This window comes from Amphibalanus amphitrite, unplaced genomic scaffold (genome assembly GCF_019059575.1).
Source record: "Amphibalanus amphitrite isolate SeventyFive unplaced genomic scaffold, NRLGWU_Aamphi_draft 000826F_arrow, whole genome shotgun sequence".
NCBI lineage: Eukaryota > Metazoa > Arthropoda > Thecostraca > Balanomorpha > Balanidae > Amphibalanus > Amphibalanus amphitrite.
In genome coordinates, this window is record NW_024882320.1 from 168,258 (window position 1) to 195,315 (window position 27,058).

General features: G+C 48.2%; 1 protein-coding gene across 2 annotated transcripts; it reads left to right on the plus strand.

The window, feature by feature from the left end:
• The first annotated feature begins 6,881 nt into the window (after positions 1-6,881).
• On the plus strand, positions 6,882-13,775 carry LOC122366713 (Golgi pH regulator-like). Of its 2 annotated transcripts, none has more exons than XM_043339236.1 (10): positions 6,882-6,916; positions 9,265-9,365; positions 9,657-9,820; positions 10,041-10,147; positions 10,468-10,693; positions 10,981-11,206; positions 11,546-11,689; positions 11,955-12,140; positions 12,384-12,449; positions 12,678-13,775. In XM_043339236.1, the coding sequence occupies exons 2-10, from the start codon at positions 9,324-9,326 to the stop codon at positions 12,891-12,893; spliced, it is 1,377 nt and encodes a 458-aa protein (XP_043195171.1). In that variant the 5' UTR covers positions 6,882-6,916; positions 9,265-9,323; the 3' UTR covers positions 12,894-13,775. The 2 variants fall into 2 exon arrangements, with proteins under 2 accessions (XP_043195171.1, XP_043195170.1); XM_043339235.1 differs by having other exon boundaries at positions 6,887-6,952.
• Positions 13,776-27,058: the final 13,283 nt, after the last annotated feature.

Genomic DNA, 27,058 nt, shown 5'->3' on the forward strand with positions numbered 1-27,058 from the left:
CAATATAATCATCGATGGCCAAAAATCATGGCTAGATATTGAGCAATATAGATGAATACAACTATTTTCCAGAAGAAGCAACATTTTCCCAACAATATGGGAGCATGAATCCGTATTGATCAACACTGAGTGACGTCGGACAAAACGCACACTCTTCCCGGCTGGGCATTACCTATCAGTTATAGCCAGACGACAGCTTGGGCGGGCCATATTTAGAGCTGGGAGCCTTGTATCCAGAGCTCGGGACACTGGGTCCACGTCAAAACAGCTAGTGACTATTGAGCTAGTGACTTTTGAGCTAGTACAAAAGAGCTAGTGCTTCAAAACAGCTAGTGACAAAACAGCTAGCGCCAAAATAGCTAGTAATGCAAAACAGCTAGTATTATTGCTTCCAAATTAAGCTTGATCCTCACTTCGCTCCAGTACTGTAGTGAATACCCTACCGGAGACCGAGTTTTACCGAGATACCCGGCTCGGCGAGCCGTGCACGGTAGGCCAGAGGTTTAACATCCGGGGCTTTGTGACATCCGGGAGTTTCAAACGCGCGGGTAGGGGTGCGGACGTGACCTGTGGTCGGTCAGCGATCAGCGATTTTGGCCTCGGGCGCCTCTGGCGTCAGAAGCATGACACGGCGCTCGGGCGCAGCGCCGGGCGAGAGACGGGCCGCGCGGCCGTGGTGCAGCTGGACGCGCGATCGGAACGGAATTCAGCCAGGACCCGCATCGTAGGTCAAAGGTCAAGGGCACATATGGCCGGCGGGCGAGACCAGCGGCCGAAACAGAAGTCGCTGTGAGGCGAGGGCAGTGATCTGACGCCGGCCCGGGCCTGCACGATGTCTGATAATGTTTTCTGCTCTACTGCGGGGTGCTTTGACTGAGCTAGTTTTAATATTGCGTGTAATAATCATAAGCACAGTATGATTTAAAACAATAATGTCAATATAATCTGAACATATATTATATATATTTTCAGATAATTATTAACCCGCGCCAAGCAGGTGCTCGGCGCCAACCACCTCCCTCCCCCCCCCACACTAACTCGGCTCCTGCAGGCCACGCCCACGTATGCGACATGTGGTAAGCGGCATTCGAAAAAGCTCGAAAATCTTAAAAAAACGATTGTTTGCTTGCTTCGTGCAATTGGAAAAAATAATGTCTGAGAAGGCACTCTCCTCGGCCAGCGACGTCTAGGACTTAAATTGATTCCCTGCTTCAGAAAATGTGAAAAGGTTTAGCGTATAAGTCCGTGTAGCACTCGAATTGCCAAGCGTGCCAAATATTTTCTCACCCGTAGGCCGTAACACGCCCATCCAGCGCTCCCCCACCCGATCATCGGCCTGACCACTGCACTGTGGCGCTTTCATCATCCCTGATTGGATAGAATGTGACCCAGCTATGCGTCACGCTCACGTGCCCGCCATTATCACAGGTCATTCCCGTGTCCCTGCCCCAGGCGCGGACTGACAGTCACAAGGTCCACGCACTGCTTCAGTCTGACACGCACCTCACCGGGACAGCTACCCTGGCGGTACGGGAGGGGTTCGGGAGGGTATTCAATGCAGTACTAGAGCCAGGCGCGAATCAAGCTTAATTTGGAAGCAATAGTACCTCAAATCAGCTAGAGACAAAACAGCTAGCGTCAATATAGCTAGTAGAGCAAAATAGCTAGTGCTTCATTAAAGCTAGTGACAAAATCGCTAGCGTCGAAATAACTAATGAAGCTGTAGCGTATTCGCACCGAAACGAAAGAACATTACATTGAGGCTGCAAAGAAAAAGAAGAAGGCTGGAAGGATATGCCCCGGAGCCGTCGACGAGGGCAGAAATTCAAATTCCCGAAAAATTTAAATTTGTTAAGCAAGGGGAAGAAGACGTACGCTTTTTATTATACGACAACGCCGAAAACGAAGACGATTACAACGAACGACCGAACGACCGAATCATAGTTTTTGCGACCGACCAAATGCTTGACGAACTGGCGGCGAACGATACATGGATGCTCGACGGAACTTTCAAAATTTCACCAGTACTTTTTAGTCAGGTATACACCATTCATGTGGTTGTAGGTGACTCAGGCCATGTTTTCCCTTGCGTTTATGCACTTCTTCCAGACAAAACTTTCGCAACATACCGAAAATTCTTCGTAATTTTAAAGTCATTTAGAGATCTACAACCGCGTACGTGTGTTATTGATTTCGAATTGTCGGCCGAAAGGGCCCTCCGAGATGCCTTCCCTGACGTCTCAGTAGAGGGATGTTTTTTTTTTTTCATTTGACTCAGGTATTTGGCGTAAGGTTCAGGCCTGCGGTCTTGTCCCGCAGTATATCGGGACAAGGCTGCAGTCCGAGAAGCCAGCAAATCACTGTGTGCGCTAGCATTCTTCGAACCGTCGCAAATTGTTGAAACTTTTGAGGAATTACAAGAGGAAGTGGAACAGCTGGGGGAAGAAGGATTACATCAATTATACGATTACATTGAAGATACATATATAAGAAGGCTGGGTAGAAGGAGCAGAAGAGCACCGTTGTTTGACAAAATTATTTGGAATGATAGGAGGACAGAGGAAGGGATCCCTAGGACAAACAACAAATTAGAAGCGTGGCACCGGGGAATACAAGGCATGTTTGACTCATCACACCCATCATTAATGAGATTTTTCACCGCCATCCAAAAAGAACAAAATCTTCAAGCATCTGATCTTGTGAAATTCAAAAGCGGCCAGGATGTTCAAAAACAAAAGAAAACATACAGAGACATGAATGCCAGATTGGTCACTCTACTGAGACGCTACAGGGAAGGCATTATTAGCAAAAAAGAATTCATTCGGGGAGTAGGCTTCAACATCACTTTGAATGTTTGAGATGGCATGACGCGGGAAATACATGTGTCATAGATATCTTGCATTTTCGAAGCGAAGTGATTGGGAAGGGAACAGAGGTCCAACGAAATAGCTATTTTGACGCTAGCTGTTTTGTCACTAGCTGTTTTTAAGCACTAGCTATTTTGCTTCACTAGCTATTTTGACGCTAGCGATTTTGTCACTAGCTATAATGAAGCACTAGCTATTTTGCTCTACTAGCTATATTGACGCTAGCTGTTTTGTCACTAGCTGTTTTGAGGCACTAGCTGTTTTGTACTAGCTCAAAAGTCACTAGCTCAAATGTCACTAGCTATTCTGACGTGCACCCGGGACACTGTATCCAGAGCCAATGTCGCTGTAGCTGGAGCTAGGAGCACTGTATCCATAGCCAATATCGTTGTATCCAGAGCCAATGTTGCTGTAGCTGGAGCTAGGGCCGCTGTAGCTGGAGCTAGGGCCACTGTATCCAGAGCTAGGAGCGCTGTATCCAGAGCTAGGAGCGCTGTATCCAGAGCTAGGAGCGCTGTATCCAAAGCTAGGAGCGCTGTATCCAGAGCTAGGGCCGCTGTAACTGGAGCTGGGGGCGCTGTAACTGGAAGTAGGAATGCCGTACCCAGTGCTAGGGGCGTGGTAGCCAGTGCTAGGAGCTTTGTATCCAGAGCTGAGAGCGTTGAACTTTTTTCCTCGTCCACCAAGCTTCAGTTTTCCGAAGTCACGACCTCGGGTCACAGCTCCGTGACCTGAGGTCACCCGTCCGTGGCCGTGACTGAAGCGACCACCTCCATCAGCCAGGCACAGCCCGACCAGCAGGGAAGCGGCGAAAATCTGAAAAGAAATTTAAAAAGTGTTGATTTTTTTCCTATGGAAGTATATAAGTTGTAAAAAATGACATAAAAACACTGAAACCAGCATCTAGCATTTTAATATTAAATGGACATATTGTCAGGATAATATTTATGAACGTTAGGTACATGGGTGTAGGAGCGCCAAAAATATTGGTGAAGGATGCCGCCTGAACCTTATGAAAAGGGACAGGACCGTGCCAACCAACACGCACAGTGCAAGCGGGGGGGGGGGGGGGGCGAATTTCGCCAACCCCTTGTTTTTCGCAGATATCTTAAGCCCTTATCATCCCATTAACGTCAAATTTTCAATGCCTGCCTAAAACTGAATTTTGCATCTTGCCATGACAGCAAGATGTAAATCAGGGCCTCGGCTAAGGAATTTTGACTACTGGGGCAAATGGTCAAAGTGTGTTAACCCGCGCCCTGCTGGGAGGGGGGGAGGTTTTTGAACACACCCCCCCCCCCTGCGGTTTTTCGCGGATAACTGAAAAACGGCGGCACCTTATCATCTATCAATTTTATACATTTTGTGAAAATTTCAGACCAGGGTCCTTCAAGGTCAGGTCACCAGGTCGCTACAAGTGACCTCACCTCATAAACACATCATAAAATGTTTCAATGTATGCCATAGCTACACCAAGTGACGGATCGCTTTGAAGCTTTCAGCAATTGATAAGTGCAACAGTATGTACAAAATTCGGAATTTTCATATCGCTGACCTAAGGTCGGGTCAATTTTGCGACCTCTCTAGGTATTATAAGTCAATGGGAGAAAATTCAAAACCGTCTTTTTCGGACGAAAGTCATTCTAAACACTCTCAAACACTAAATTACATGTAACTTTGACACACTGAACATGAAAACGGCACCCGTGACCCCTGTTTATGCCCCTAAGGTCATCTCAGGTCACGAATGGTATCTAACAGTTTTTTGCGACTAACTTTTGAAAGAGGTTTGCTAGAGCGATGAAAACGCCTTATATATGTTCAGCTCGACGATACAGAACCACTAATATGCAACTGTCCGGTCAGGTCATGACCTTGACCTGAGGTCAGATTTTCAAGTTGACCTTTCAAGGTCAAGTTATAGTTCATTCGATGCGTCTTGACGAGAGGAACTCGATGCCGGTAAAAGTAAGGTCGTACAAGGCTTGGGTCAAAAGTTATTGCAGAAAAACTGTTTCCGAAAAAATCGGCTATTTTTGCAGTTTTTGCCCCCTGCAGGCAAAACCGTTGACGTTAGGTCAAATCTGAGAGAATTACTCAGAAAGGGCGTTAATAGGGCTATCGAATGCGCTTTTCCGTGGCGCTGTAGCTCTATTGGTTCCCGAGCTATGCGTTGGCTTCTTGGAAATTGTCGACATTCGACCTGGAAATCGGCGAAATTTTGCCTTCAATGACCTCTGGTGACCTGACCTTTGACCTGACCAAAAAAGTGACCGAAGTGATTTCGTCATTATTTTTGGCGCTCTTTCGAACGCCGCCTTCTGCGTATCGCTATGTGGCCCAGGAGCCGAGTTAGAAGGGGGGGGGGTGTTCAAACACCCGCCCCAGCAGGGCGTGGAAATCCAGGACCCCCAGCCGGGCGCGGGTTAAAAAACAGACATTTGATCAACCGTCGAATCCAGTAGTTCTAAGCATAGGTAGGTGAAGACCCTCCCTTGCATTGTCCAAGATTGGTGAAGGATCCTTCACCAATCTGAAACTTTGGTGAAAGGTATCCTTCACCAAAGAGATACGTTGCTACACCTATGGTTAGGTATGCCGATGAATGCGCTATTCATAAACGGGACATACTGCCAAATAAATACAATACACGTCCAAACCTATGATAAAGTCCTTAGGGCTTAGGAAACGGACGTTTCTCTGTAGGTATAGACATCTCACCTTAGTGCAGAACATGTTGCTGTCTGGGTCACTGCCGCCAGTGTGTGTCGCTGCTGAGACAGCACGGTCCTTTTATACCGTCATCTCTCGATAAACTCAGAGGCAGAGGCGGCGACCGTGTTGGGTTGGGTGTGGGGTGGCCTTCAGCCTGGACGGTGTCACGCGTGTTTGACGGTGAACAGTGCAAACCAGCAGAGTGTGCAAACCATAGGTGCAAACGCACTGCAACATTCATGCTAATCAAACTATCTCTAGGTCACCCACGGACACTCAGAATGTGGTCAGCATTGTTTAGTGGACGCTTGGGTGGGATGGGATTTATCCCACGGCCCCGTAACCCCCGACGCCGAACAAACAAAGACTGAGGAAGTCGTGCAATCCATCCGACACCCATCCGACGCAATGCGTGTTTCCATTTTCACCCTCAGTGATTCTCTGTCTCCTTTTAACTTTTTGCCTTTTTACTTCTAATGTTTCGACTTTTTATCATTTTCACTTTTAGCCCATGGACTTTTTGAGTATTTGACTTCTGGGAAGCTCAGGACGTGTTTGGTTATTATGCTGTCAATGTCTTACCCGTTGCCGTGTTTTCGGGTCTGCTGTCTCTGCAGCCTGTGTTTTCTGCAAAATAAATATTTGTTTGACTAAACGGTTCCGGTCTAACGACTTTTTAGAATCGAAATGATACAAGGAATTGAATGGGAAAGGACAATGGTCTAGGGCCTTGACGACCACCAAAGTGCAGCGCCGAGACCGAATCCGATAGTTAGACGCGGATCACCCACTGCCTCGCAAACGGTCGATAGCGACTTCGCCGCCTAAAAGACAATTTATGGATTTCGGGCTCTACGAGAGGGCATTTGCCCTAAAAGCCCTCCCCCTTATAATTTGTATCCACCAGTGCAATTTCACCAAGATTACCCGGCCGAAATCATCATTTTTGAAACGGCTTATGAAAGCCGGCATACGGTGAATCGATTTTTAGCCTCGATCGGTCTGGTAGCATTGAGCAAGATTCCTTTACGCATTGAGTACCTACTGCCTAGTGCCAATGTGATGGCTACAATTGCCGAAATGCTGACTTGACCACTCAAGGCCATCAATATTGCCTGCGTACCTGCATCAAGATTATGTGCATCAGTAATTAGGATTTTTACCAAATGCCGTTCACAAGATTTTTATAACAAAATTGACGTGCATTTGACTACGCATCATTGACTTAATAAAGGAATTCATTTCCGTAAATTTGGCAGCAAATACTACCAAATTATTCATACGCGGCGCAAGAGGTTCAATTTATTTCCAACACAACAGCCCAAAAACTCCCCGTGGATTTTTGATATTTCAATTTGTTGTTGTATTAGGTAATTTTTAAGCTATTTTGTTTACATTTTTTGCATTACTGCAGTATTTACTTAATTGCCATTGTTAAGGATGAAGCTGAACGCCTAAACCTTGATAATAACCTGGCCCATCCTTGGGCTTGGGCTGCCTTAGGTATTTGTTTATTTTTGACGGTTTTTCCGGTTTCTTCTTGTGGGTAATGGGTAATTGATATAATAATCTTCGAAAAATACGGATCGAACTGAACCATAATGATTCACGATGAGATATGGGTGAAATCCTCCTTTTGCATCCAAGGCTCAAAATTAAATGAACACCACACCAGGGCCTCGGCTAACATGTTAACTACTGGGGCAAATGCCCCAGTAGAGTCGAGGAATGCCCCAGTAGTGGTCAGGCTTTGCCCAACCTCCACAAAATGAGAATACATCAATATTAACGCACATTCTTTCATTCGGGAGCGGTTGAAGACGTTTATGGCAAGAAATCAGGGGCGGCGGAAGAGGGAGTGCACGGCGTGCAGCTGCACCCTCAATGTCTATAAAAAAACATAGCCGTGCATTGGCAAACATATCTTTTTGCACCGCATAATCCATCTTCATTCGAAAGAGCGTCAAAAATAATGACGAAATTACTTCGGCCACTTTTTTGGTCACGTCAAAGGTCAGGTCATGGTGAAGGCCAAATTTCGCCGATTTTCAGGTCGAATATCGACAGTTTACAAGATGCCGGCGCATAACTCGGGAACCAATTAGAGCTACAGCACCGCGGAAAAGCGCATTTGATAGCCATATCAGCATGCTTTCTGGTTATTTCTCTTAGATTTGACCTAACGTCAACTGTTTTGCCTGCAAGGGGCAAAAACTACCAAAATAGAAGATTTCATGCCTTGCACGAGTTTTCTTTTACCGACATCGTGTTCCTCTCGTCGAGACGCATCAAATTAACTACAATTTCACCTTGAAGGTCAACGTGAAAATTCGACCTCAGGTAAGGTCATGATCTGACCGGAAATTGTCATGTTGCATATCAATCGATCTGCACCGTCGAGCCAAACACAACTAAGGCATTTTCATCGCTCTAGCATGCCTCTTTCAAAAGTTATTCGCGAAAAACTGTTAGATGCCATTCGTGAACTGAGATGACCTCAGGTGCATATAAACAAGGGTCACGGGTGCTATTTTCATGTTCAGTGTGTCAAAGTCACGTACAGTGTTTTATAGTGTTTAGAACGACTTTCGTCCAAAAGAGGTGGTTTTGAATTTTTTCCCATTGACTTATAATAGCGGTCGCAAAATTGAGCTGACCTTAGGTCCCCGATATGAAAATTCCGAGATATAAATTTTGTACATGCTGTTGCCCTTATCAATCGCTGGAAGTTTCAAAGCGATCGGTCACTCGGTGTAGCTACGACATTCATTGAAACATTTTATGAGGTGAGGTCACTTGAAGTGACCTGGTGACCTGACCTTGAATGACCTTGGTCTGAAATTTTACAACACGTGTAAAATTGATGGATGCTGGAGCGCCGCCGTTTTTTGAGATATCTGCGAAAAACCGCAGGAAAAACTGCAGGTGTTCAACCTCCCCCCCCCCCCCCCCCCCCCAGCAGGGCGCCAACACACTTTGACGATTTGCCCCAGTAGTCAAATTTCCTTAGCCGAGGCCCTGCACCACACTTCATCAAGATTAACATTGTCACAAACCAAACCAAAACCATACATTTAATGCTATAAAACCAGGTACATTACAAGCAGAAATAACAGCATTAGTAGAGGAGTAGGCGAGTAAACATCACACAAAGACCTTCCATCCAAGGAGAGGCGCATACCTGCAGGAGATGTTTCTTTCGAACCAAATCAAAATAAACCTAACCTTGACCCCTAACCTGACTGGGCGCCTTGGACTGGGCTAGCATTGTTAAGAGGGGTAACAATTAGGGAGGTATTAGTTGAGGCTGCTGGATATCAGTAGCAGCGGAACACCTTCAAATAAGGGGGGCACTGCCGACTTTTGGTCCCATTCTTTCCATGCAATGCCCATAGGCCTAATTTTAAAATGGCAAAATCAAAGGGGGCATGTTGCCCCCCACATTCCGCCGCATATGCTGGATATGGTGATGCAATTGGACCAGAACATAAGGTCATTCATATAACATGCAAATCAGCACCTCAACCTAAGCCCAGTGGCTGTGCTGTTCTCTCCCAGACTTACAGCTGTGATGTCAAGCAAATGTATTTATGTCATTACAGGAAAGCACCTTTTGAATCCTGCTCCATCTTGTCTGCTGTATCTTTGGATCTCTAAACTCATGTTTATACTGCTGTTGCAGGTGAAGATCAACAAGTTCAAGATTGATAGCTTTTGGGCTTTGTGCCCTAGTTTGCAAGAATGTCATTTTTGGAAGATTCATTCATCATGTTCTTCTCACAGGTACAAACTCCAACAAATAGGTGGTACATGTATTATTGACAAATTAGATTGGGGGTAGGTACTCAATAATTTTACTGGTGGTGCCTACTCTAAACCACTGAAAAGGCATGGCTGAATCTGCACACATTTTAGCTTCAACATCAATATTTTAAGATGTCTCACTTGTTAGTTGTTATATAGTGACTTTCAATGGGCTCATGCTGATTATAAGAAACATGCATAGTGATGTTATAAGTATGAATAAACTTCTAGTTGTGTGGTGAAACTGTTTTTGACAAATGTTCTTTCCAGGCCATTTTCTTCTCTGGTGGCTGGGTGTTCTTCATCAAGATGCTGTTCAAGGATTATGAGATTCACCATGTTCTAGTGCAGCTCATATTTGCCATCACGTTTGCTCTCTCATGTACCATGTTTGAGCTCATCATCTTTGAAATTCTAGGGTTTCTTGACTCCAGGCAAGTATTGTTATGTTGGAATCTGGGGCTGGTAGTGTAAGTTTGATATGATTGTTTAGTTCTGTGAAGTTGCAGTTTATGGCCATTGAATTGATAGCTGGCTTATTGCCCATTAGCAAAACTATTAGAAAAGCATATCATTTTTCAGTGGTAGTTATTCTGTTTTGCTGGCTTTCAGTCTGACACTCTGTAACACAGCTGCATTATTCCTTTTTTACAGGTCTCGCTACTTTCATTGGCATCTGGATTTGTACTTGATGCTGTTTATGGTAGTTGGAGTCATCCCTTTCTACATTGCCTACTTTGTCATCTGCAACATTGGCAGAGGTGAGTATGAATGGCTATAATAATGACAGTGAGATCGTCTTTGGACAGGGTCAGTATTACTTTGACAGGATATCAGACAGCATCAAAAGAGATATTTGATGAGCAAGTACGAAACACTTTAACTTTTAAATATCAAGCAGTCTTCATTCACTGCTAAATAGTAAATACGGCTCATGAATTTAATCAGTTTTGTTTTGTCAGAGGCACTACTCAAATTATCTAAAATGTGATGAGTGTCTTACAATACCTAGTTACCCTATCTTCCCCACCGTGCGTCCCCGCCCCAATAACTGACCCTGCTCCCCCCGTCTCTCCGTCAGTTCCGCACCACCTGCAGCGGCCGCTGACAGTGCTCACCTGGCTGCTCTTCCTGTACGCCTTCTGGAAGGTCGGAGACCCGTTCCCGCTACTCAGTCCACAGCACGGACTCTTCAGCATTGAGCACCTCATCAGCAGGGTCGGCGTGATCGGCGTCACCGTCATGTCCATGCTGTCAGGGTTCGGCGCCGTCAACTACCCCTACCAGTCCATGGCCATGTTCATGAGGTGAGTAGTGAACGGGCGATGAACAACGTCAGAGCACAGCGACGATGGTACAGTGTTCGTGTCTGATCCGCTGTTTGGCTTTCATTTGCCATTTCCCATAAAATACCTATTGCTACCGGTTTCGGTCGATATCATTGCAAACATATCGGAACTCTTGTAAATGATTGTCATGTAGGGATCCAGCGGTGTCGTTCACCATCTAGCGTTCCACCATAAATATGTCGTGCGCCGCTTTCTTACCTCTGGCCGTGTCTGACCATGTTGTATTTCGTACTCCGCCGTTACAGACAAGTAACTCCCGCCGACGTCCAATCACTCGAGCGTGAGCTCCTCAAACGCATGGACATAATCGTAGCCAAGAAGCGGAAGCTGGCGCTGCTGCGGCGTGGCGGCGCGCAGCAGTCGTCTGCCGGGACGGGCCGACTGTGGGGCGTGCTGACCGGAGCCGCCTCGTCCGTGTGGAGCGGCGGACAGAGTCAGAGTCAGCTCAAACAGGAGATCGCCGCCATGGAGGTACGACGTCGGGCTCGGGATCGAGGAGGAAGGGTGGCGAGGGAGACTCGAGGGTTTTTCACCATAGGATAGTTGTGGAAAACGGTCTCGGTACACAGGAAGAGGAATAGGGATCCTGCAGGGAAAGTTCGGCACAGTCGATGTTGAATCCGGTATATTCACAGATTGTGTATGGTATTTGTATTTGACATGACAGTAGGTGCTAGAAGTAAATAAATGGGGAGCGGTTAAAAAATAATGTCCTGTTCAGGAGTCCGATATTTCATGAAGTAGCTTTTACCGGTGGATTGTTCATTAGATGCAAGCTTCCCTGGCTAATCCCCGTCTGTGCTGCCATAGGAGGTGGTTCGCCAGCTATTTCTGGAGGACGTGGACCAGCACTACATGCTGGAGAGGATCGAGTGGTCGAAAACGTGGAAAGGACGCTACTTCAACCTGCTCGGCTACTTCTTTTCAATGTACTGCTCCTGGAAAATATTCATCGTGAGTACTCTCTGGGGCGGATATTGCTACTCAATTTCTCATGTTTCCGAATTAATGGATTTATGTGGTATCCATCTGTCGGTTAGCGTCTTCATTCAGACTTCTCTATTTGCACTCTGTGCTAGATTCTGTGACTGTCAATCGAATGAATTGTTTTTACATCACTGGGATCGACGCCTCTAAGCATACATAATCGTCATAACTGGGAATATGGTAGAAACTATAGAAACATGATGACATCATACCGTTTCTCCATTCTCGGCAGTGTACGGTGAACATTGTTTTCGATCGAGTGGGTAAGATCGACCCAGTGACCAAGACGATGCACATAGTGGTCAACTGGCTGGGGTTCAACATCGACGTCACCTTCTGGTCGCAGCAGATCTCGTTCTACGTGGTTGGCTGTATCGTGGTCACGTCCATCCGCGGTCTGCTGCTCACACTGACGAAGGTGGGTTCGGCCACGGGGGTAATGATCAAATTAAAAGACGATTACGTGTCTTGCTTATATTTACAAATAATCATCCGAATAAAAAAAATCCGAATGACCTCTGATTTTTGTTGGTAAAGTGCTGATTTTTGTACCAAGTCTAACGGAGACACAACGCTGCGTCGTCATAGCCCGTATGGTCAATTGGGCTTTACGATTCGTGGTGTAGCGAGCTTACTGGATCGTAATGGTGTTTGTTCGCAGTTCTTCTATGCTGTGTCCAGTAGCAAGTCTTCAAATGTAATCGTGCTCGTCTTCTCTCAAATAATGGTGAGTTAGGTGTATTCATCACCTCTTGGCATGGGGCACGCTGAAATTGATATGTTTATTATGAAATTAATATATTTATTTAAAGTAGCACGCTGAAATTAATATGTTCAGTTTCTGCGAGTCTGAGTATGCATATTTAATGAGCTGAACATTGAAGTTACATATTAGAGGGTAAACAGCAATGTCTCAAGTGTCTCAATTGCTCACGACCGCTCCCCTCCCCGCCAGGGCATGTACTTCATGTCGTCGGTGGTGCTGATGCGCATGAACATGCCGCTCGACTACCGGCGCATCATCACTGACGTGCTGGGAGACCTGCAGTTCAGCTTCTACCACCGCTGGTGCGACGTCATATTCCTGGTGAGCGCGCTGACCAGCATCATGTTCATCTACTTGGCGCACAAACAGTCGGCAGAGCGAGACGCCGGGGAGCGCAGCCTGTAGTGACGCGCCGCCGCAGTGGCGCCGTCTGCGGCCGGTCGGTAAATGAATAGTTGTATTTGCGGCCGCAGGATGACGTTACGGTCGGCGGTGACGGGCCACGGGCCGTGAATCTCTCGGTGAATGACTCGAGTGGCTGTGGAGCCGACGTTTCACGAAAGGGGAGGTGTCAACCAAAGTGTCTTGTTAGAAAACATGCTGTTAGGAAGAGCACCTAACGGCAGGACCGTATGATCGCAGAACAGTAACAAGTCGCTCAACGGCCTAATTATCCTTTTCCCGAGCTAATACTTTGCAGCAGTGCCATTCGATCTTGCCTGGATAATGCATAGTTGACCTATATTACACCCAACTCTGCTACAACCTCTACCTAAATCCTGGTCGGCGTGGTTATTGTGTTTATCTCCTGGTTGTTTCGCAAACATTCCGACCGCAATCGATGTCGATGTTGCGTTATTTTGTCGTTCATTTTACGCTTGCTTTATTGCCTGGCGCACTTGTCACTGTCTTAGAACTCCTTTGCTTTGTATTAAGGGTACTACCACTTCTCTGTCCCAATTAGTTCTTTCAATGGTCATGAAATGTGTCATGTTGCTATCTCGGCACGCTTTATTATCAAATTCGATGTTCAAAACAATCTGGTCCATGGTGAGCCTCTATGTCTGTCTTGAACCCCTTGAAAATCATCATTTCCATTGAGTTGAATGCTCTCTGGGTAGGGTCAGTGCCCTTAGGTGCCTCGTGGTGGTATTACGGTCATGCAGAATGCATGTTGTTGGTGACATGACTGGGTTATTTATTTTTATAGCCGCTCAATGGGGTTTTACATGATGTACAACGTTCCAGTGTATCCTGGTGCGAATATATGTGATATTTGCGGCTGCAGGTGCTGTTTTATTCGACTGGTGACGGATAGTTGGAAATCTGACTGCGGGAGGTTGGCGGGCCCGGGCGGGACGGTGTGGATTAGGGAGGGTCCTAGCTGAGCTAGTCCATGGAGGTTATGTCCTGCTGTCGAGCAAATGTGACAAGAGCCTCTGGAGTGGACCGTGATGGCATTTAGAAATGTTTGAACTACTGTCATTGACTATAGTTCGTTTTTTTTTTTCAAAAGGACGCTGGCTCCAAGTTCCTTATCGAAGCTCTCACGTGAGTTTTGGCAGCTTCAGCGTCTGGCCAAGAATTTCTTACCGAAAAAATATTCGATTTCAAATTCTGCACGGTAAGTACCTGGAAATTGTGTCTTGAAAAATTAGCATACTATGATGACGTCACTGGCGGCAGCAGGTACTCAATGTCCGTACGATGGGACAAAGTTTCGACGAATTTGGGGGAAACTTCGTTTTTCACTGTTGCCGAGGTTATAATCGAGTAAGCGGTTTCGTCCATGATAGTTATACGCTACATTGCAAAACAAGTTCGACAGCATTACGTCACCACTGTTCTCAAATCTGGTTCCAAAACGCACATATGGAAATTATCGGGAATAATTCACATGTTAAAATAAGGCGACGCTCGAGTTTCTGAAGTTCAGTTTTTGCTCGTTTTGCTCGCTAAAACGCGTGCTTTTTCGAAAAACATACTTGGAGCCAGAGTCCTTTTGAAAAAAAAACGAACTATAGGTGGCAAACCTCATCAAGCACTATATGAAAAGTACAAACTGGTTTGCTTCAAAGTTAACACTTCTAAGCACGCCGTATTTAAAGTTACGAAAAATGTGCCGAGTGCTGGAAGCTATTTATCAATAACGAGATGTCACAACTATGTTAAAAAAAAAAACAGTTAATCAACAGCTGGCTAGTATGAGTTGGGAGCAGGGTAAGCGCCCGTTTTTTGTTTCGCCGTTCAAGAATGATGGCTACGGTTGCTCCTATCCGGGGTCGTTGCCCGAGTTTTACAGTGATCGTGTCCGTGGTCTTCCCTGCTGGATGATCCGGTAGTGCACAACCGCGCAGATCTGTGTTTAGTGCCGACCGCTGGCAGTTGCATGCACGCCTCACAGCTAAGTTAGTGGCCTTTTCGTCATCGAGAACACGTGCTGAATCGGAGTAGACGGTGACCGTTGACGATAGTTGAAGCAATGCTGCTTTATTACTGAGTGAAGATCCTCTGAGACGGCTAGACTGGGTTCAAATTTAGGAATTTAGTCTGGTTTTACCTAAATGCTGGCTAAGTAATCAGTTTCCAACATATTTCACACACACGCAATGATCACGATTTTCGTACAAAGAGAATCCAGCACCGGGTGGTCAAATCCTCTCATCCCCCCCCCCCCTGCGCTATTCCCGTCCGGTTTAATTGCCGGTCTCCCCTCCCGTCACCCCGGCGCCTTATCTCGGGCGGCCGTGCAGTCGGCTCGTCTCTGACGCCGCGGCCCTGGCTGCCCGTGATCCGCCTCTCCCCTGTGCCGTTATCAGAGGGACAGGCCGGTTGGATCCCACTCCGAGCCCTCTCGGTCGGCCGCTGAGACGGCAGAGGCAGCACGCCGACCGCCCCGGCGTCCGGCGAACTCCGACAGAGCGGATGGCGGCGGAGGTTTTGTGGACGTTTTTAGAGTTGTTTGGTGATTGGGTGTGTCGTGTGGACGGACACTGGACACTGGGATTGGTGGCGCTACGTGTGTGTGCGTAGAGTTTCCACTGTCTACGGACCGCGCGGCCTTGATTTGCTACTACAGATGTTGGTTGATTTGCATATCATATGCCCTTTAGCCACTTTGCCTCTCCGCTTAACCTATTCACGACCGTCCCCTCCTCTGTTCTGTGTTCTCCCCCTGCGGCCGGGTCCGTGCCGGCTGTCCGGGCGCGCTGTCTGACGCCGTGCTGTCTGCTCTGCTGTCTGGACGGGCTTTCCAAGGCGCGCTATGTAAAGCCGCCCTCATCAGCCGGCCGAATTGGGGAATTTCTTATCAAGAGTGAGAAAGAATGCCAGATAGGAATGCAAATGGAAATCCGATGCGCGGATGGGTCTGCCTGCAGAGCAATGTGTGCGACGGAGGCTGCAGGGCGGCGGCAAGCAGGCCTATTCGTAGTCCCTCCCAGCCCCGCCCCGCACTCTCCACACCCCTCCCCTTCTCCTCCGCGCCCCGCTGACCCGAGAAAAATAGACGAGAACTTGTTATACGATAGCAGAAGTTTTTAAATGGCGCTGTAAAAAAAAACGACACAGTATCTTGTGAGAGATTTCCTTATCTCCGTAAGTTTGTAGTGGCACCCAAAGCTCAACGACTGCTCACGCCTCTTTTGACTCCGTGAATATGAACTCGGCATACAGTGCTGTTGAAAATTAGTTGGTTTGCTTATTATCTCCATGCATGTTGTTAGATCACCATTCTGGGCTGCGGAGTCGAGTGTGTTGAGCCGGCAACAGCACAGTTTTCTCAAGGAAAAGGCGGGTCCCTCCCCAAATCGAAATGTCCTCGCATACACCAGTCCCCTTCTCGAGTGGTATTGATTTCAATGTCGGTACGCTCTGGAGCTGAAGACTCCCTGGGTTGAAATAATCGCGGAGGCGTATCAAACGAGATGGCGTCCATTCCGCGACAGGCGACTGGCACTAAAGCGGACGTCCCGTGCCCCGGGCCCCGGTCCGGCCGTCTGGACGAGGTCAGATGAGGCGCTCCACGCCCTGGAAGGAGTGAGGGACTTGATATGTGGTGAAAGGTGAAGGTCTTCTGTCGTAGATGATATAAGTGTGTGGGGATGACTGCGAGTTGTATAGATCGAAGGAATTGATGAGTGGAAAGGTTATGATTAAATATTACCGTGTTAATTGATTCAATTGGCTTGAATTGGTTAAAGCTGCATTTTCCATGTGCCCTGAAGCACCTACGAATGGTTGGTTTTAATGTCCACATAAGCGGTCACCGATCGAGTGTTCTTCCCCGCCATCGTGGTGTGACCCTGAGGGAGGAACAAGCCGACATTGAGCTTCGGTCAGCCGTTCGGTCAGAGTACCACCCCCTCTGCCCTCTCCAGCCGCCGGGGCAGCTAATATGTGCCCGCGCGGCGCGCCGACGCTCAATTAGTGTCATAGGCGCTCGCGCGGCGGAAGGGTGCCATCCGCCGGCTCCAATAACACATGGAGATGAACCCTGGGGCAGAGTGCCAGCTGCCTGGCTCCCGCGGACGACCGACCGACCGGCCACGGTGCCTGCGGGCGATGACGTCAGGTCTGCCAGGAAATGACGGTCAGGTCCACTCGAATATTCGATGACCGTGGTCGGGTTTGGTTGCATGATGTCAGGTCTGACGAGTGACGGTGATCAGGTCAGTGATGTCAGGCTCATTCGGTGACGTCAGGTCTCGTCTGCGACATCGGTTCCTGTTGGTAAGATTGGTCAGGCCTGAAAGCAATGTCAGGCTTGTTCGGTCAGGTCCACGTTGTTGAAAAGGCAAAAAGCGGCCGCAAGGTAACTACATAGCCGTTAGCTACATAGCACGTTAGCTACATAGCCGGAGTTTCTTCCTTTCTAGTTTTCAGTCTTGCGGTATGGACTGGCTGGACGACAGATCCTGTACGTGATGTCAGTGTGGTAGCGTGGGGTCAGTGCGGAGTGCAGTGACGTCTCGTGGTCCTCTCAGCGTCACAGGGTTCATAGTGCGATGGCTAAACTGTGTCAGTTGACTCCGACAGAGATACATGATGGTGGTAGGACTCCTTGTCCCGAAGGAGGCTCTTCATCAAATAGTGGAGACGTATGGGGTTTTGGTAGGCCTTGTAAGTGATAATGAGAAAGTGAGCTCATTCAATAAGGTCTCTACCTTTTTGCCGGTGGTATTACCTACACGTATCTGATCATTAGTTGGGATGGAACTTACCTAAACCGTCTCGTAGATATTAGAGGAAATCCGTATTGCATTCGGTCATGATGAGCAGCGTTCTTTCAATTCTTTGACTGGGCTTGACGATGAGCGCTCAGCAGTCAGCATCTTATCAACCTGCCGAGTTTCACCGTAAGAGGTTTCACCAACGGAGAAAGTATGTCACCTCAACGCCGCTAGATGGCAGCAGCTGTAAGCGCCTGACCCGGTAGACTGTGCCGCAAGACACGCCTATCAAATTAAGCGACTCCGGTGTCGTAGAACTGCTAAAAGCTCGTCATCGACGCTCCACAATTCTAACAACGACATTGTATTGTGAACGCGTTCTGGAGAAATAAGAGGGCGATGAGTCTCCTCCGATCATTGACTCCACTCCAATGGCTCCCGGTTTCATTGAGCGCACCCTCGGTAAACTCCGAGGCGTCAGACCCTGACAGCGATGCCTCATCAGTTCAGTTTGATTCCCGACCGCCGGGCAGCTGAACATCCATTGCGTCCGCTGTCGGCCGGCGGGCAGCATGAATTCGTCAGCGGACGGGCGCGTCGAGCGGTGCCGACGGGCCGTCGACCGGCGCCCATTAATCCGGTGACGTGGTCTGTCGGGCCCGCCGCCGCCGCGGGGAGACTGCGACGGAGCAGCGGCCGCCGCCCCCGCCCCCGCCGCGCGCCGCCGCCCAGAAGTGCCGATATATGACCGGCTAATGGTGTAATCTGCGGTAATCACTGTCTCCTTAAGGATGGCCGTCGACGCGCTCCCCGACGGCGCATCTTGGGTCGATCGTGTGCCGCTGGGAGGGCCGCTGGGCCACCGGCGTTCCTCTCCCGGCGTCTGGGGACACCAGAAGCCAGTTGAGGAGATGAGCATTAAGCGGGATTGGTAGATATGTATTTACAAGTAAACTTTATGGCCATGAATAATTACTCCTTTCTTCTAGCCGCTCCCTCATGGACAAACTAAAAGACTACTTTTTACTATTGCTACATTACACTCACCTTCATTAACCAATGCTCCAACGTCCGCGACTCCGCTGCTCCCACAATCACCTCCAGCCAGTCCTATTCACCATCCCGCCACCCTTTCCACGGCGGCGCCTCTCCGCCGCTGACCGGTGCGCCGTGCCGACGTACCGCCTCTCACGGCGCCTTTGTGTCGGCGACATTCAGGGCGGCTGATCCGGCAGCGCAGCCCTGCTGAGGCAGCTTCCTCCCACACCCCTCCTCTCCCCCTCTCCCCCACAGCCCGCCGGGAGGGCACCGTTCCTGACAAATAGCCGCCGGCGCTATTGCGGCTCGGTCGCGGCGCGCCAGGCGAGACGCGCAGTAATGGACTTGTGGCGTGCCGCCACTGAAATGCCTCCCATGAGCGCGCCCGCGGCCGGTGCCGCGAGTGGAATCAGTGAGCCAGCCTGGTTGGTCGGCAACAGGTAGCGTCCTTTGAGCCGAGAGAGCCGCGGGGCAAACTTATTCACAGTCACAGGACAGAGGCTGCAGTTCTATACTGACCAGTGTTTGTCCCTGCGCGGTAACATTTGGGTTGTCATGAACGCCGATGTTTTTTCTTCTGATTTTTGCAAGAGTACATCATTTTTTAAGGGTAACTCTATAAGAATGCATAAGAACCCCCTAAATTCATATTGTCAAAAACATTTCTTCAATGTTTTGAATTATATACAGTTTCAAAATTCAGTCACTCCAGGTTTATCCCCGACGCTGGTGTTTTGCGTGGTCTATATTTTGTAGATACGTTCGAACTGAATCGGAGATGCGATGTCGTTTACGGATCAAAGCCATGATCAAAGACGTAACCAAGTCGTGTTCTATGCATCAAGATCGGGGACATGTCTGCTATGTTTGGCAACGCCCGTCCAAACGTACCACTTGTTGACTTCACATGTCATATGCCAGTATACGGAGCATAACATGCACATCACTTCTCCAAACCCATTTCAATCTATTCTCTGAACGCTTTCACTCTCTCGGTTTCGTTTCCGTCTGCCGTTGCCATTTCGTTTGATGGCGTCGGCAGCGTGGTGTGCGACTTCACCCGGTTGGTGTCGCCGCATGTCGTAGGCTCGAGGCTCTGTCGGTCTCTATTCCGTGCCGCTCCCCAGGGCCCACCTGTACTGAGACGTCCCGGGGCACAGCCGTCGGCGCACGGGACGGTCCGGGGGCGGACGGGCACTGCGAGCGGTGAAACGCAAAGGCTAGGGTGTTGGATATTACCGAGCGATAATGCTCTTCAATAGCGATAACGACCTGTTGCATTTGGATATTCACGGCCGTCTAAATCAGCTCCAGCCCAATAACAGTTATTTGTCATTGGTATTTCTGATTTGTTTCCATTGTAACGTTGTGATAGCGTCATATGTATAAAATAATAATGACTTCAGCTGTGCTTACTGCTTATGCAGGCGTCGTGGCCGTCGTGACCGTATTGACCTCATTACACGCCCGCTCTATTTCACGGATATGTCCGAGACAGGATGAAGTCCGGCGCGCGGCACCATCCGCCAGCTAATCCGGCGTCAGCCTGCGCACAACAAACACATCACTGTCCAGATCCGGGCTCAGCGCGCGGCCGAATCCTCGTCCGAGTGTGTCTGTCCCTAGCCGGTGTCCAGCGGAGCAGCTGAAACCCTCCCCTCCCTTCGCGTCGAGGGCGGAGGGTGGACAGTCCGCGAAGGGGGCGGCGCCATTATAATTTTACGACGTCGTTCTAATAGAGAGTAAACGGCCGAAAGAGGTCGGGCGGGTGCGAAGGGTCTCGATATGACCGACGGGCGGGTGACGAGTCAAGTGTTGACTCAGTGAAGAGTAGATTGTTGACTCAGTAGTGACTCGAGTGGCGGCTCGATGGGCCGTTGACCCTGGACCACGCCTCGGCGGACCATCAGCCCAATATTGGGGTCAGTCCCTCTTTGAAGGAGAGGCGTATAGATGACGGGCGGCTGAACCATTGAAGGTCGACCACCGAGTTGCTAATAAGAGATTGCTGAAACAGGGACGCCTCTCTCTCTCTCTCTCTCTCTCTCTCTCTCTCTCTCTCTCTCTCTCTCTCTCTCTCTCTCTCTCTCTCTCTCTCTCTCTCTCTCTCTCTCTCTCTCTCTCTCTCTCGCAGCACGTTCAGGGTCAGCTCATATAATGACAATAAGGTCAGGAGGGGCTCGAACACCTTGATTTCCTTACAGAAGTTTGCCTTTCCCTGATTAAAATTGGTGGAAAATGGAAAGCAATTCACGGTTAAGTGAAGTCCATTGCCGCTGATCCACCCATGAAAAGCTTTACTTACATATGTTTCCCCCAGCGCAGTGCCCTCTGTGGTCCCCCCCACCCTATCCCATCCCCCTGTCGCGGCGCCGGCCGGTGACAGCGCCCCGGTGTGGAGGGAGGGGCGGCGGTGTGGAGGGAGGGGCGGCGGCGTCATCAGCCGGGGGAGCGCTCACCAGACACGGTTATTGGATCTCTGGCAGCCTAACCGCCGCAAACCTCCCATCTGTCACGAGGGGAGACTTTAATTCGCGCGACTATGAAGCGCGGTGTCACCGGTACAGGCTCGGGGGCGCTGGTGACCATAGTTCAAAGGCTAGCCACTATGCGGCTTGCGGGATTCTAGACACGTTGTTACCAGGTGGCGAATCTAAATCGCTATGGCTTCTAATAGGCGCGCGACGCAGAAATGTCGTAAGTCATGTTAAAGATCATACCAATGGCTAAGCTTATCTCATTCTTCTCAGCATGTTATGCATTGCGCATCATGTGTTACCGGTTACGGCGCGCTATCCTTACAGTAGATAGTTTGCTGTGCGAACTTCTACCGCTTATGTGAAGCATAAGATTCTATGTAAATTCTATTCGCAAGGTATACTAAATTTGAAATGGGCTAATAACACTGTCGATTTCGTCTTCTTCTTTTGCCGTCAAATACCGTCCACTTGCATACAGCTTGATGCTACCGGTTGTTCTGAAGCGTTGTCAAGTTACCAGGTGACAACGATTGGTGCGGGCATTCACTCGTAAATCAGCCTTTTGCCTACATTCACCAAGCTGTCAGTTGATGTAATATCGGTCCGTTAGTAATCCATTCTAACCGGTCCGTCACCTCAAACGGACCTCCCAAGTCCCAACAAGTGGCCGAACGACCGATCCGGCTAGAAGTTCCCGTGTCGAGCGCAACTCGCTTTAGTTAATTCGCACCATAATTTATAAACAAGTGGCTAGGAGATTGTGCCTAAACGAGACAAGTTACCCGGCTGAAAGGCACACTGCACCATAAATGGTGTTATTTATTATCAAACCAATCCGGCCCTACATCAAATATTGGCCAACTTATAGAGGACCGTAAATAAAGGAGATAGACATTGATTTGGCGTGGAGCCCAGAGGAAGGGAGATGGTGCGGCCCGGCGCGCTCACCACGACGAAAACACGACAGTGAAATGGTACAAGGAAATGCAATCAAGACAGGGGCGCCGCCAATATCGCCCGGACCTGCCGACTTTGTCCACCGCTTCGGCTCCTGAAACGATCCCGGCCAGAGATAGCGATGGGTCCTTACGGCCTACGGGGCTCTTACGGGTGATTTTCTCCTCATCCATATCTGTCGTTAATGCTAAACGGAGCATTCAATTCTAGCAATGTCGTCTGAATACTTTGACGGTGATGCAATAGATCTTATACTTATGTAATTATCTTACCCTTATACTTATGTATTTCGAATCACTCCTCCTCAAAATATTTCTTTAGTGCGTTCGTAAATAGGACATGTTATTCCATTGTCAATTGAAGACTGTAGCGTTTATCAGTCATCACAATAAAGTGACCGATTGGCAATCCAGTAAAAAAAAAAAAACTTCCAATGGGTTTGACTCTTACTCTTGTGGTCGTATGTAACTTTGAGCTTTGGTGAACTGTTGGCTTAAAACATTATTCTCATTAACTCATGTACCTATCACTCTAATTCAAGCATCCCTCCAAGGAAGAATTTCTGCAGAACTGAAGTGTTTGCTCTCGTCGCACAGCTGTTCCTTTGTGTTGACTCCCTAATCCGTTCAATGTGTTCCTCTTGATTCAGAGCCCTGGTGCCCACTTCAGTTTGGCGTGATAAAATCTTATAGCCCATGTATAGTTTGCGAAGTCCAAAACTGGATAGAGGGTTGTTCAGTAACATTCGATGAATCGGCGATCTGAATCAACGTTGTGATTTAAAAACCACACCCGCTGAATGATAAGGTGAAATTATCACTCTATTTTGTATGGGTAGCGATCGATAAACTGTAATAAATATCCGCTAATCTCTCCAGTGTGCTCTCAGCTGCACATTTGCCGCTGTGTCGGTGTTTCACCTCCCAACAGTCCCGACTCGGTCTGGTCTGTGAGTCCCGACCCGGCCCGGTCCCGGGCCGGCCCGGGCCGGCCAGTGTTTCGCCTCCCAACAGTCCCGACTCGGTCTGGTCTGTGAGTCCCGACCCGGCCCGGGCCCGGGCCGGCCAGCCGAGAGGCGCGCGCCGGCGGCCGTTATTTGTCCGCCTATCTGTCAGCCCAGGCGATTTGTTTAAGTCGCCAAACGCCGTCTTAATTAGAGCGTGGATCAGATAATTGAGAGCTGAGTTCAGAAACGCTTCAGAGCTGAGACGGCAAGAACGTTTTTGTGCTGCGCTGTAAATGGGACATTGTTTTACGAAACAGTGTGCTTTCTGGTTGAAACAGGAGGGAAAGATTTGAACGGAAATATCGTTTGAGAAATTCAAGCAAACGACCCTCCTAAAGTAAGGAGTCACCCAATTTTTATTGATCTAGCATGACACCCCCAGCCAATCGAATGGCTTGTAGTTGTGGCAAGTATGCAATCTTTTTCCCTGCATAATTTCCAGCGCTAAGTTTTGTCTCCCGTCTGATTTCCTCTGGCCCTATATTCAATACTCTGTCTCCATTATGCACGTGCTCTATTCTGAGACAAATCCGAACGCACTGTGGTCCTTTCAAGTGGTCGGTCGACTCTGATTCATATGCTCGGTCACGGCTCTGGCGACTGTAAGATGACACGACCTGTGCGCGGTCTGAGCGGAGAGGGTGGCAGCCGAGCCGTCTGTCATCTTCACCAGCCGCTGAACTAACCCGACAACTCTTAAAAATGCACACATACGAGGCCAGCTCGGCCAGCTCGTACGAGCTGGCCTTCCTTGATGGGGTTCGACAGGATTGCTGATACCCACCCAGTGCTTGATATAAATGACCGGATGTTAGGTGTTAAGGCGTCATTTGAATTGCTTTGAGATGCTACACGCAACACGTGCTTTCATAGATCTTCATTCGTACCGATATATTTGCAATATAAAGCAGCCGAGACTTGACCACTTACACATCTCAGTCTTACTACTTAGATTTATACTTTCACAAGTGATAAGCATGCTACAACACTCACTCCTGACCCCTCATCTGTGGACAACTGATTGGCCGTCTGCCCAGCCACTCCTGCCAGCTTCCTCTCCCTCTCCTCCTCCCCTTCACCCTGGCTCTCCCACCAGTCACTGCCGATCCCTGCTCTCAACATCCTTAGACACTAATGGCGAAATTATCCCCATTGGAATAATCCGGGCGGGCCCGACGCGGCTTCGGAAGAATATGATGAATAAATTCCATAACTTTGACGAGCGCGTGGCCGAAGACGGAAGAAATTGGCCGGGACGCAACCGACACGGGCTTTTGATATGATGAAGAAAATAGATATTTAAATTTTAAACCCATCGTTTCTGTGTCATACTTAGCTGAATACCTACGCAATAACTGATTGCGTGCATGCATTTATTAAAAAAAAAACTGAAAAAAGGATTGTTTCACAGTTGAGATTTTGGGCCGGCGCCGTAGTGTATCGGTGCCTTCTCAGAACTGTGTGATACGGGCCAGGGCCAAGCAAGTAGTGTAACCACAAGCCACAGGGTGGGACTGTAACGCCAATAAATGGGCAGAACAACGAATGATTGACGAGAACCCTCCGATACGACCATGGCAGAGGCGCGTTATACCAGAAACAACAGCTTGCTCTTCGAGTAATTTGCATTGCGACTTCTTATTATTCGCAATACAAAAAAATGACATTGACTGTGTGTGTTATGCATGGCTCAGAACTGTATGGATCTGATTAACTGAAGCAGACGCTGTCTGGATCAGCTGTCTCGTAAGGCCGCTCCTGTCTGGCACACAGCCGTGCCCGGTGTCTGTGGCCTCGGGCCAGGTGCACGCCAGCCGCCATAATGAACTCGTAACCTCCGCCGATTGCCGCACGCCGACCATAAATGAATTTGATGGACCATGAGTATCGCAGCGTATGTGTATCTGAGTCGATCGCCGCCCCTGCGCCGGCTGCGCTCGCCGGCTGCACCTCTGCCAACGTCAGTGCAGTCACACAATTAAAATTCCTAAATAGAATGATTCGCTGTGTGCTAGGTATATTTGATATTATGAACTGATAATAAACATTAAATTAACTGCATTTTATGTTCACGTTTGAGAGTCTGATTAGAATGTGAAATGCATCCAATAGCCTGAAAGTTTTCCCTGGAAGTGGAAATCAGGAAAGGCGTGGGCGATTCGCCGCCAGCCTGCAGTGCCCTGTGCTGGTAGACTGTACCGCATTACATGCGTGCTGTGCGGCGCAGTCTAACAACCAGCCACTACAAGTCCGCTGTGCTGGTGCATGTGAATTCTGAAAGTCGTAGTAGCTCTCTTTGAAGCTTGGAGACTGAAGGGTTTTGATTCGGTCAGAAAACATCGGCGAAATCTCTTCTAAGCGCTGATGGATAGTATAGCTATCACAGGCTCTTGAGGAATTCAAAATCTAAGGAAGTCTTATTACTATTCAACGCCAGAAATCAAAATTTGTCTAATTGGTTCAAATCCTGTCACATCGTCTCCGAGGAATGCATTGGAGACTTATATCTCTGAAAAATATTGCATTCAAAAGGACAGTAAGCGATGTAGGTGTACAGAATAAGCAATGCTCTGTAGTGCGTGTTTTATCGGTCATGACATTGTCTTTATTGCACATTGGAATCGAAAATGAAGCTGTCTCCCGAAGTTTTTTGTTTTGCTTGTTACGTGCCCCGCAGTAGTTGACGCTATTTTTTCTCTGAAATCATAGTGATTAATATTTTGATGTTAATGTGGAATTGAAACGTTCTTACATAACGCGCTTTTACTGCTGATATGTTTGTTTCCTTCATCTATTATTATTGTATTTCACATGCTTGCACACAGTTGATGCAAGTAAAATTATGTTTCTCGATTATTTCTAACGATCTTTCACGTCATCAGCCGCTGCTCATTCGAGCAAAATAAGTGAATCGTACCCAGAGATGTAAAAAAGACAACTCAGCGATGTCGATCATTAGACATCTGACTCAGACCACAGTGTGCTACCCATGCGATTCCATAATTGCAACGCTGGTAGAAATTACAACCTAACTACCAAAGAACGAATCACAATCTAGGTTAACTGAACTATTGGCGCAATTGTTTGATGAGAATTGAAATTTAAAATGAATGCTACATGGATTGTTTCAATATACGAACACCCCAGCCTCAACACAAAAGGCAGGACTTTGTGTGGATATTCATTATTCAGTGGTGTTCGCATTATTGTAACCAGCTTTTTGTTAAATTTGAACAAGGTTTAACTCTTCAAGAATCACTGTGGTCAGTCATCGAACTTGGCACCACCTCTGATAGTACCCAGCGACACTTTGTGACAGAGTTGTATGATTTATTTTACGCTGATATTGCCAATTTCGGTAATGGAGTTCGCCGTCGCCTCTCTGCCGCCTTCCAGCGATACCGGAAAATCACAGACAAGCCACCCCAAACTTGTCAACTGTCGACGCGAAAATTGATGCGATGCTATATGATATCGATGGAAGAGTTTGATTGAGTAACCAGCCCGTAAGCGAAATGTGCTAACAGAATGGGGGTACATTTAGCGTATATTTAGAACTTATTGAATATAAATGATCGGATGAGCTACTCTGAGATGGAACAGTCTAATAGATGAACTCTGTTGTCGCTAAATTGTCGATGTAAGTTAGGTTTTCAATGACAATAGTAATATCGAAGTAGATAATACTTGCTGATAAAATATTAGGTATTGTATCTTAACCCGGCCGGGCCCGGGGGGTAATCCCAACCACCGCAGCCCGGGGGGGGGGGCGTTTTTCGCCCCCCCTGTCTAACTCCGTAAATAAGTGAGCTACGGAAACAAAAGCGATACCAAACGAAAGGTCCTTACGAGGCGATTCTAAAGCGCCTAAAATTTTTGACCTCAGGTCAATTTTCAAGGTCAGAGGTCAAGGTCAAA

What these genes read in the sequence shown, in the direction of transcription:
- LOC122366713 (XM_043339236.1), top strand. Translation starts at nt 9,324, where the DNA reads ATGTCATTTTTGGAAGATTCATTCATCATGTTCTTCTCACAG. An exon ending in CATCTGCAACATTGGCAGAG is followed by an intron (nt 10,148 to 10,467) that starts GTGAGTATGAAT and finishes TCTCTCCGTCAG; the next exon opens with TTCCGCACCACCTGCAGCGG. An exon ending in GCTCCTGGAAAATATTCATC is followed by an intron (nt 11,690 to 11,954) that starts GTGAGTACTCTC and finishes CATTCTCGGCAG; the next exon opens with TGTACGGTGAACATTGTTTT.